At 40.8% G+C, this 12,113-nt stretch overlaps 1 protein-coding gene across 10 annotated transcripts in view; it reads right to left on the bottom strand.

Moving 5' to 3' along the window:
• The window catches only part of LOC108107865 (collagen alpha-1(XV) chain), a 56,261-nt gene that overhangs the window by 31,227 nt on the left and 12,921 nt on the right, over positions 1-12,113 (bottom strand). For 6 of the 10 annotated variants that reach the window (XM_017215634.1, XM_017215637.1, XM_017215638.1 and 3 more), the window contains exons 3-4: positions 10,749-10,858; positions 9,929-10,467 (exon numbers count right to left, since the gene is read on the bottom strand). In XM_017215634.1, coding sequence (XP_017071123.1) covers positions 9,929-10,467; positions 10,749-10,839 — 630 coding nt within the window. In that variant the 5' untranslated portion in view covers positions 10,840-10,858. Of the gene's footprint in view, positions 1-2,668; positions 3,005-7,967; positions 9,195-9,928; positions 10,468-10,748; positions 10,859-12,113 lie in introns of those variants that run through there. The other 4 variants (XM_017215640.2, XM_017215641.2, XM_017215639.2 and 1 more) reach the window with 3 other exon arrangements.

The following is a 12,113-nucleotide window of genomic DNA, read 5'->3' as shown; positions in this document are numbered from 1 at the left end:
AGCCTGGCTTCGCCGCAACTCTCACGCTCCCGTTTTTAGATTTTTATTGCTAAACTTTGTTTCTTTGGTTCTTGGGTTTGTTTTCCTTTTCGCGTTCATCACGTTTATTTGGTAAATGCACTGCGAGAAAGTTGTCTTAGTTATAATGCTTAAATAATACCTAAAAAAGAAAAGTTTAACATTGAAACGTTAACAAAAAGAATGTATTTTTAAGCATTATTATTTCCAAATACAAAATAACATAGATTTTTCCCACTTTTCATTTAAGTTTCCCTATTTTCCCTAATATGTATCTAAAAATAAAAGAGAAAATAGAATCAGCCACTCATTTTCCATATCGAAGGCAGCCCGTTAACGCTTGTCGACATTCACTTCGCCCGTTCTCATGCGACACTTTGAATGTTTTAAATGGTTTTTTATTGCCTCGCCCCTTCGCCATTTGCTCGCTGCTTTCCGCAACTCCCCGACTCCTTGCTCCCTGTATCCTTGTTTTCGCCCTCGTCCTGTTTCGCTGCTGCATAAAATTAGTTTAATCACTGTTTTCAGAGTTGAAAAGGGGGGGAGGGCGGCAGGTGGGGGGTGAAAAAGGCAGGTGAGTGCCAGCCAAACCCATAAGTAAGCGTAAATAATGTCAAAGCAGTGCAACTATAGGGAAGGACATCGCCCAGACTGGCCCCGCCCATACTGCGGGTGTCAATAGAAACATTAACTGGGCGTGCTGACAAAATTAGCACAACAATTATGCAGGTATTAGTCGAAGTTTTGCTGGTATTGTGGCTGTGTATTGGCTGCTCCTTTTGGGGCAGGTCCTTTGAAGTGGAAACAATGGTAAAAGAAGGTTTGACAGGAAGAAGAGGTTATATTAACAGGGGAATGGCAATCCCTTGCTCTTTTCTGGTTCTTTCTTTAAGGATATGTCATTTATTTAAATTCTGATGAACAGCTAATGGGAAATAAATAGTTTAAAAAGGTTTTAAAGTAAAGAAAACTGAAACAACCTGTAAGCCTTTACATTTTATACAAAATTAAACCAATATATCTGACTGAAGCTGCCTTTTCGACAAGTTCAAGAAACTGCTTAGTATAAAACATAAGCCAAACGTATCAAAGTCAAACATTCATCAAACTTCATTAAGCTTAAGTGTGTTTTCTAGCCATAATATGCAATGCTTTGCTATTTTCAGAACACTATTAAATTATTTTCTCTGTGGCTGCCATTAGATTATCATGCTGTGTGATAATATTTTGTGGTAAACCAGTTAGCCAAGTTTCATCAATTTAATTTATATACTAAATAAACATATATATATTCCTGAAAAGCTGCGACTAACACATTTCCAAGGCCACAAAAAGGGGAAATGATGGCCTGCCAAAGACTTGGTTAAATCTTTTGGGTAAAACAACCAAAATCCATTAAAGGGCAGTGGAAAAACACTTTCCTAGAATATCATTAAGCATTTTAAACCGCAAGCAAACCATTCGCGAAATGGATGCCGTCAAGCCGGTTGAAAAGGAAAAACTTCCATTGCGTATACGCCGTGGTGACAACAATAAAACTGACAAAACTTAACCCCAGCTCGTCCTTACACCGCGACACAAGGAGCAGTGGACAGGTGAGCAGACCCATGTCAGGTTTATCAATTTATCTTGTGACCGAGCGTCGGCAACAAAATGCTTATAATGTGCTCTAATAATTGCAATGGCTTTTTATTTGTACGCTTTGAAAGAAGAAGAAGAACAACAACAACAGTAGCCTTTCACCTGCGGGAGAAAGTGGTAACGGGAGGCAGGTGTGCTAGACCAGAGCGAAATGTGCTGTTGTCATGAAACATTTGTCACAATAAACTTTATTTGTTTTCGTGTACTGCCTGTATACGTGCACAGGAAATAATAGTATTGAGACTTGTTATGTGTTTTCCTTTGTCCAACTTAAGGTGGAAAATAGTTTTCCCTTTTAGCTATAAGATATAAATAAGGTTAAAACTCAAAACCATATTTATTTTCAACTAAGAACTAGATAGTAATAGAATCTATCAATTTCCCTTTTAAACAAATTCTAATCTTTATTTTCCGTGTACTTGCTAGCATGCTTTATTTGCTCTCCTCTCGCTGTGACTGCGGCGATGTTTGCCAGTGTGTGTGTGTCTGTTTAAAAGTTTCCCTAACTTGTTGTGGGTGCTGGCTGTTAGTTGCCGGTGTGTGTATGTGTTTGCTGTGTGCGTGTTGGACGGGCATAAGCCGCGCTATAGGCGCACACTCCCCCAACCAACAACACAACCTCATCCTGGTCACTACACGGAGTCGTAGTATTAGTAGCAAACCCCGGCCAGGAGCTCACAGCGGTGACATTTGTTTGCATTTAAAGGGCCAGGATGTCAAGCATTTAGCATTTAGCATTTACCATTACACATTACACAGTTCGTCGTAATGTTTAGATGCTTGGCGAGCCTCGTAAAGTGGTTGTGAAAAATACAAAAAAAAAAAAACAAAGAAAGAGGGCAGAAAAAATTGTGGGCAAACTGTGAGCCAGACACGTGTTGATTATGATTATAATTAATTGGCTAGTTCTTTTTAATTAGTCTGAAATGGCATTCGGTTTAAACGCAAAACCCGAAAAACTTGTTGCGGTCATAGAGGTTGGTTAAATGGGGCTTGTGTTTAGCTTTACCTGAATCCTAGCTGCCACCCTTTCGCCGTTGTAGCGGTTGGGATAGAACCATCCCTTTGTGGAGCCCGTTACGAGGACGATGCCCAGCAGGAAGAACAGTATCAGCGCGGCAATCACGAGCTTGGCACGCGTCGATATAACCATTGCCATTTTGTACGTTATATATATTTACACGTCCCGTATCGACACCGTTTCCGTTTCGTTCGATATATATAACACTTAAAGCACTACGAAATCAACGCAAATCAAATGAACAACCGACAACGGACAACGAACAACGAACCAACGAACCAACGAACCAACGAACAACGAACAACCGGCGACGAATCGAATTGCCTGAAAGAAAATGCATAAATTGGAATATTAATTAGCTGAGGGTGGGAATATTGCTTTGCCACGGACGCACAAATGGTTTGGTTTTCGCTTCTGGTTCGATTTGGGTTCAATTTCATTGTTAGATAGTGATGGGAGGATTAGCCTTGGGCAAGAACACTTTAATTTCTAGGCTTACAAGAAAATTCTCTTCAAATTCTTCTTCAAGAACTTTGGTTTTTGATTGTGTATTTAGCGTAGTGTTAAAGCCAAACTAAAACCCCCTTAAAATCAGTTCCATTCCCCACATCTAGTTACTATTTCTAACTTGCCATCTCTGGTTATTGAGATGTCGGCAAGTGTATTTGACCCGCTTGGACTTAGGCTTAGGGATATTGCTGGCACTGATGCTGATGCCTAATGGCTTTTGTGGCCAAGTCTTAACCTTGCGAACTCCCCTTAACCTTGTTTTGTTGGCAAGAAGGAAGGAAGGAAGGTGGGTAGGTGCCTTCCCGGCCACAAAGCGTTTTTGTACACATGCCACAAGCACTTGCACATGTATGTATGGGATGACAAGGAGCTCACACGCACACACTCCCCTTAACAGGCACTCGACCAAGGACCAAGGACCGACGACCTCTCCCTCTAACCTCATGCTACAACTTCCTGTAAACGCTACAAATGTAATACGTTTTATTTAATTCTGCTTCCCGTATATTTTTTTCGTGCCTTTCCACCCGTCGCCTGTCAGCATTTTCTCACTGATTTGCGGCCCCAAGGGTGGCGGCTGAAAAATATGACTGAAAGTAAGGAAAGGGCTAGTTGATATCCTTTAAAAATGAGATTTTTAAGGGTGAAACATGCTTAAACCTAAAGAAGAAATCATAAAGTCAGATTTTATCTTTGAAGGAAAACTCATTCAATCTTCTCATCAAAAGTTAATTGCGGAATTTTCCTTTCTTATCCACCCAATTTATCATCAGGTTACAACATTGGAAATCCCAAAAGTCAGAGGTAGCACCTGAAGTAAACTTTTGGAAAAGTTAAGCTGCCAAGAAGTTTATTTTGAAAAAATATTGAATTATAGCAACGTCAAAGGCAACGCTGGAAATTGGTCACATGTTCGCAAGATGTCTTGCTGCGACTTTTCGTATATATTTTGTACTTGTTCTGTTGCTGCTGTTATTGTTGTTGTTATTATTATTTTTTTTGGCAACCGCATAAAGGCATAAGCCGAATGTTTAGCAGCGGGTTATGAGGGTGTCCTTGAGCCAGTGCACCCCCCGAAAAAAAAACTGAAAGTAAAATAAAAATAAAATAAAAAGCGAGCAGCAGCAACTTTGCCAACCTACATAATTGCGGCAAAAGTTGTGCCAACACACACACACATATATATACCCTCCTTACATACAGATGCAAGGGATACACTAACACAGAAACAAGAGCTAAGAGTTGGCTCACAAAAGTATGCTACAGCCAACGCATAATTACGATAATCGTGTCAGTCTAAAGCCACCAGCAGCGTCCATGGCTAGCACCTTAAGTCTTTAACACCCGGCCACGCCCCCTCCAAGTCTGACACGCCCAGCCATCGCCCATCTTTTGGGCCTTCTTCTTTCTTTCTTTTTTTTTTTTTTTTTAGAGGGGGAAGAGCTAAAGCCAACCAGTTATTGAGTCAACGAGTCGGCGGCGTAACACAAAGTTTTGTGCGCGCCCAAAAAGTGGAAGCCCAAAAAAGAAACTTTTTTATGCCAAGTCAAGCGACTGGCCCACACCTCAGCACTGGATCCTCCAGCCAAACAGCCAACCAGCCTGGCAACTTGGCATTCTTCACGCAGCATTAAAATTCTCCAACTGCACGGCACACGAGCCGAGTTTAAGCTTAAAGTTTGACGCGGTTCAAGTTTTCTAATGAAATTACCTACCGCCCTAGTCCTTCAGACCGACTTTTAATGAAAAGGGGAAAGCCTTTCTTACAGGAAAAAATGAAAACATGGCAGGGCGATAAGAAGGAAATTTCATATCTTTTACCAAATTAAGTACACAAAAATGAGTAACGACTTTTGAAGTTGTCATGGTAGCCAGAAAGTTCAAGTTAAATAAGGACGAAAAAAAGAAAGTTACAAAGGGCGATAGTTGGGCTGGCGGAACCTTTTTCTTGGACATTAGCGCCTAATGAAGATAATGGGGCGACATATTTAAAAAGGGTTTTCCTCTCCACTTTCAAAATCTAAAAGCTTTTGTGCCAAGTCATCTCATAGAGGTTTGCGTGTGTGTGTTTGAGTTTTGGGTTTCCTTTGCTGCTTTTCCGTTTGACATGTAATTTTTAATAAGCACCGTTTTCCGCACAAATTTCCCTTTTTCTGTGGGTCTCTGTGCCGCCTTTGTCTGCATTTATCTGTGACAAGGTCGGGAAAAAGAAAAGGGAATGGAGTGTGAGGTAAGGGGAGTGTGGGGAGTGGGGAGTGAGGAATGTGTCACACATGTATCCTTAATATGAAGGCGGAACAAAACAAACCGTCAGTGCAAGAAATGTCTAATGTCTAACCTCAGGCTTCTGTCTTCTGTGACTTTCTGTGAGCGTTTGATCGATAAGCAGAACCGGCCTGACAGCTCCTCCATATAGCCATATATACACTCGTATAAAATCCAAGATATCCTTCATATATATATATATATATCTGCTGGGAACGTTGACGCGTGTTCCCAATGATTAAAACGCGCTCATGAAGCCTCTGCCTAATTAATAACAACTCAAATATAGGGGGAGGCGGTGCTATCAGCTCAGTATAATTAAAGTCAAAAATTTGCATAATTTATGTTTATTGGTGACGCCCCATTGGTTGGTATAGATATCCGCCCAACGCCCTCTGCCACTGCCTCTGCCTTGGGGTAGCTATAAAGTTACAAAATAATCATAGTTTTGTCGTTTTCCTCTCCTTACCCTTGTGTCATCGAAATCATTTCCGTTTGGTTCGCATTTTTTGGTAAGAGGTTTTTTATGTCTGTGTGTGTGTGTTGGTTAACAGAAATCAGCAGCAGCAGAACCATCGGGTTCATAAAATGGGCACCGTATAAGTACGACTTTAACGACCTGCAGCTCTAGACGTAATAAAAAACCCATTTATGGGCATAAATACAAAAGGTATATACATCTGCTCTGGCCCTGGGGTAAAAATACTCATGGCCTTTCGTCAAGCAGAAATAAATTCGGTAAATGAGTACTGGAAAGCAGATCCATTGACAAATAATGTTCGAAAAATCAAATCATCCAGGCCTTTGTATTGAATCTTTCCATTTATCATCAGTTTCAAAGTTGATTATTGCTTTTTTTAGAGGTAAATCGTAAGCCTTAATTGGGAAAAAGCTAATAAAGCAAAGTTTATTAAACTTTTTAAGAATATTTATTGGAAAATAGTTCATGCTGGCAAAGGAAATTAGTAATTACTTTTCTTTAGGCTTCTCTAAAATTGAAAATAAATGCTTGTAACCCCCCAAAAAAGATTCAAATAAGGTATATTCTATGGCAAGTCAACAAGCTATGAACTAGTAAGCGCATCTGCCGGTTAATAACCTTTTTAAATCCAAGAATCTGAATTGAAAATCTCACTTTACTAACTTATATCCAAGCAGGGAAACAAATAAACAGATTTCCCATAGAAAAAGCAAATCAATTATTTTTAAAACCAAGGGCCTTTGTGTGTTTTTCAACATGAAGCATATTGGTCAGCTATGAGCTAACAAAACAATACAAACTGGTCGATTTCATATATATAACATATACTATATATATATATAGTAAGTGTGGGAGGAGCAGGACCAGGAGTGTTTAGTAGAAAACTAATTTGCAACACACAATCGAGAGTGTGGCAGTGGCCGTGTCAGTGGGTGAGTGGATGTAACCAAATGTGTAAATAAATCTTTCAAATTCAATTTCAAAATTGTGTCAGCATAATGGGCACTAATATTGCATTATGATGATAAATTGTTAAATTTACAAATCAAAATTACATATTCCTGAAAGCTAGGCTGCACTCGGCTGATGCAAGTCAATGCAATGTTGCCAAACAACAGCAAAACAATCATCCTGTGATATTTAAATGCATATTAGCTGTAAACACACACACACTGAAACACACACACACACTCAATCACACACACAAGCATAGCTACATGAATATTTATGATCACTTAGGCCAAGAACTGCAGAGCAAAGTTTGTTTTGTAATTGAAATTTTCCTGTGCCTCTTGTCCCTTCTGCAATTAAATGCAGTCCAAATGGCCAAGGACTTTAAAGTTTAAGCCTGTTTGAAAAACGGCCAGAGATATATGGATATATATTTTCCCAGCCTTGTCTAGTCTTTTCAAGGGTTTAACTTTCGCTCTTTATGGAGAGAAACATTTTGTTTGATCCACCCGAAACGCACATTAAACTCCAAGCCTTCGCCTGCCCGACTTGTTCTTTATTTAATAAATAAAACGTATTTTCCTTTGCCTTTCGGCCATATGCGAAGAACGCGAAACGCAGAAGGCAAAGACAAAAGGCGGCCCACAATATAATATACATCGTATATATATATATTACGCATACGCCCAGTGCTGCTTTAATATGCATATGCAGGAGCAATGGGTGGGGTGGTTGGGAATAAAAGCTGGGCGGGAAATGCGGGATGCGGAAAAGGCCAACTCTGACTGGCAATGCTTAGTGAGGCGTCGGGGCAAAAACTGTTTTCGCTGGCTCTTTAATGAGTTTGCCATTGATTTAGGCCTGCCAACGACGACTAGAAAGCACACACAGCCAATCCACAGCGGCCTTATATCCTGCCTATTTGAGTGCCAGGACTGTGGATATCCAAAAACCCAAACAGCCGCCCTAGCACGTCATAATTTATGCGCGAACCGTGTTCAATTTGATGGGCGACATTCCAAAACCATTTATGCGAAGGGGTACGTAGCCCTAGTAAGCTGACCAGCTGGCCATATTTACCTTTAAGCCAAACACACTGCAACTTCCATTCACTTTATATTCACTTTAAATAATTGGCTAAGGGTTTTGATGGGGCGGGGGGAGGATTGGTTTGACCACGCGCACGCAAAATATTTAATATGTTGACAAAAATCACAGATAATTTAATTGCAAATACTTTGCTTTATAGGTATGAGTTTTGCTTTAAAATTTATTGTAATTGTGAATTATGTATGCCGCTTTTTCAGGCTCATTTGTAATTACAAATGACAGTCGTGTTATGTCGTTTTTAAACTTTTATTCCGTTTTTTTTTTTATTGTTAAACTGCTGTTCGGTATGTTTCTTAGCTTTGACGTCCTGCTGTGCAATTAATTCACTTTTTCACACCGCCTGCACTCTGGCATTGTGCAATTGATTGATTTCCATTCGAACAAGCTCGCTGAGTGGGTTTTCTTTTTTCATTCGTTTGTTGGTTTTGTTGGTTGGTGGGGGGTCATGGACAGTGTTTGGATTTAGTTTCGTATTTTAGCCACCACTTATTGAACTCTTACAACCGGGAGTCGCAACGCGAACGACAAACATAACAAGGATATGATAGTAATTGCAGTTTTGATATATATATAGCGCGATATATCCTTGCAGTTGATAAGTCTGGCACACGATATGTACTTGGCTTCTCCGGCGATATGATCGATTGCTAGGATTATGTTTTGGGAACACTTTTCTATGGCAGTTTAAACTTCCGTTTCAGTCAGGAGTTGTTCAGCGGTCGAATTTTCAAACGCTTGCGCGGCCTCTCCTTCATTTTTGGTCGCATAATTGAATTTTAATTGACTCGATTCCGGGCTGGTCGGTTCACTTAGGCGAGCATATTTCATTTGGCCATATAAATCACTTTCATTTTTTGCGGCTTAGCCAGCACAAGGGCTTCATTTGCAGTTGTTTTTGGGGCTATAGATGTTGTTGTTGTTGTTGTTTTTGTAGTAGTAGCAGTAGTAGGGAGAAGGAGTAAATATAGTACTACCAGCTGCCACCGCACACACGACGTCCGAAAAACTGGACGATGACGAGCAGGACGAAGATGCAGACGAAGACGACGAGGACGTGGCTATGGATGTGGATGTGGACGAGGACGAGTACCGACCGCACGGCAGCAACGATAGGCTCATCTTAAAACCGGCCGCGTGGCCATCTGAACTGCTGGAAAACGCGAACGCAACTGAAAAGGTAAACGCACTCGCTGCCCAAGGAGGCCCATCAAATCACAGCAATCTGTTCGGGCCACAGACAACACATTGGGTCTCGTGCCAGCCGCTCGTTCACTCGTTTGCTGAATTTCAAGCTGAGCGCTGAATTCCTCACTTCGTGAGAATCGAGTGAATCTCCGGCCAACGGGGGGTATACGCAATGTTAAGAGTATGACTCAAGCCCACATGGCGTATACGCTATAAAAAGAGTTCTGGGTTATGAACTCAACTCAAGAGTGGAAACCATTGAGTTGGAACTACTGAGGGTGGTTTTGAGTGCCTTTGAGTGGCTGCCAACTTCTACCGCCAGATGGCCAAGTGGCGCCACTTAAGGGTGGCCCAAGACCAATGTGGTGAAAAGCTTTCAGCAGTTGCTGAATGAAATTGCACAGAAAGAAAATGGGTTAAACTTATTTCTGGTTGGTAAAACCAGCAAATCAAGAAGTTTACCTCACATCAAACTGAAAAGCAGACCAACTCTACCAAGCAGGTCATGTTTCGGTCCCCGCAAAACATCAATTTCCCAGAATAAATCAGTACTTTTCTGACCACAAATTAAAAATCCACTTAATGGTTTTAAGATTTCTAAATTTTACCCCTTCCGGAGGTAATAAAATGCCACTTCACTCTCAAATCTTAGGCAACTTGTAAGTGCTCGCTTGCGTTTCGAAAACTATTCCCCAGCCATGGATCATAGATCAAAGTTAATCAAACTGGCCGCCGCCAGAACTTACCTCGAATTTACCACCAATAATAGAGCCAGCCTGGCCAATGTACAGCGTAGATGCTGAATCGAAGACCAATTCAATGGGTTCCCTGTTGACCAATGTGGTATTGCGCAGTTCGCAATCATAGTAGAAGGACACCTTATCGCTGAGCACCTGGAGGGCAATCGAGTTCCACTTATCCGGCACATGAGCCACACTGAAGCTGGCCAACTTGCGGCCAATGTTCTGGTCCGCCTGCGTGTAGACCAGCGATACGTTGTAGCTGTTCTTCACGACGGGCGATAGATGAACGCCCAGCTGGACGACCGTGTCCAGGGGATTCACAACGCTGAACAGATAGCCGCCCTTCAGCGAGCTCTGCCGGTAAGTGATGAGGATGGCGAACTCGTACAGCTTCTCTGGCAATAGCATGCGGTATGGTGACTTTACGTCCGCCGTTTGCAGGAAACGGAATGCGGGAAATCCATCCTCAGCCTCACCGAACTCGATGCCCGTAAATTGGTTGTTGTTCATGATGTCCGTCAGCGTGTATTCGGCCAGGGCGTCTGAAAATGTCCAAAAAAGGTGTTAAAGTCGAACTAATTGCAAAACAGAAGGGCAATCGCTCTTAATTGCAGTTTGAGAGGCATAGGGGTTTAATAAGGGGTTCACTAAAAGTATGCTGTACTATTAATAGTAGCAAGGAAATCTTTTACAGCCTATGGGTATGCAATGAATTAGTATTTTTAGCAACAAAATTTCATTTAAATTGATTTAACACTCTTTTATGTTATAATATTAATAAAATAATAATTTTAAGCAAAAATATATGTAAACAGAATCTTACCCTTGATAGACTGCCCTATCAGTTCAAAAGAACCGAAGGCTGGCACCAGAAAACTCCAAATTAGTCCCAAAATAAACATTGCCACACGCATCTTGCTCAAAGTCGGAATTCTGCAATAAAAAAAAGCAATAAAATCATAAGCTATCATCCATTTGAAACTGTAAAATTAAGATTAAAGCGGCACTTCCGTTTCATACGGTAATCAATGCACAAATGTGGCCAGTTCGAGTTGCATCCACAAACATTTCCCCTCCAATGGACACTTGTGCGTGGAAATAAACCAACCGCAGACACTTTATCCGCCGCCCGCAATTATGGGCACCCAGTATTGGCAACACGAGCCGCACACTTGACTCAATACTCAAATTATATGCACACGGGCATCCCTCGGTTTTGGCCCACTAGGCTGGTTGGCAATATTTTGTAATTACCTCCCAACAAACCGCAAAGCCCTTGTCCCCTCTCCCACTCCACATTTCAGCATTTCAGCATTTCCATTCCCGATTCCGATTTCCATGCCATCGCACACACCCAAAAGATAGTTCATCTGGAAGCCACACAACTTTGCGGTCGGTCTTCATTCATTTGGCAAACGAAAAATTGAAGACTTCAACGGAACCAAACTATGATTCATTCGTGGGGATCGCAGAAGGGAGATCTTCTGGGCAAGATTACAAACTATAATGGTAATTAGGAATGGCAGATGGGTGCACTCAAAAAAATATATTATTAAAGTTCTTTAACAATTTAAAGCCTTTTGAATATGTAGTTGAAAACTATCAGTAAAATATTACAAAAACCTATCAATCATTGTAAGTTTATGAATTGTTAAAGTTTGTTAACTTAAACAAAATAATTTGACATTTTTCATAACACATATTGTTGTATTTTCCATCAAATCAGTATTATTTAAGACTCTAAGCCCTTCTAAAACAAAAATCCAACAATAGAAGTTCAAAAAACATTTCCCTGTGTATCTGTTTGCCTACAAATTAAGGGACACACCTAGATCTCCGAAAGAACCGAAGATTAAAATGACTTTGTTTATGAGGGGCACTGTGTCAGCTGGTATGTCAGAGATCAATGTGAATCATTATCCCATAAATACACACATTTTGTCAACTGCTCAGCACTGAGTCTGTAATCGCTTAGCCAATAAATCATATTCCGATCCCAGCTTCTACATGTTGCGTAATTGGCCGTGTCCAAGGGCAGCTGATAAACCCATTCTATGTCGAGTTCCCAAGAAACTTTTAGGCATAAGTCCATATGCCATATGTCTATGCATAGCAAATATACAAATAACACAAAAATATAACACAATTAATGGGCGCCAGAGTTACCCAGATAGAATTTACATTCGGA

Source organism: Drosophila eugracilis, unplaced genomic scaffold (genome assembly GCF_018153835.1).
Source record: "Drosophila eugracilis isolate 14026-0451.02 unplaced genomic scaffold, ASM1815383v1 contig_2088, whole genome shotgun sequence".
NCBI lineage: Eukaryota > Metazoa > Arthropoda > Insecta > Diptera > Drosophilidae > Drosophila > Drosophila eugracilis.
This window is presented reverse-complemented; position numbering and strand designations above follow the sequence as displayed.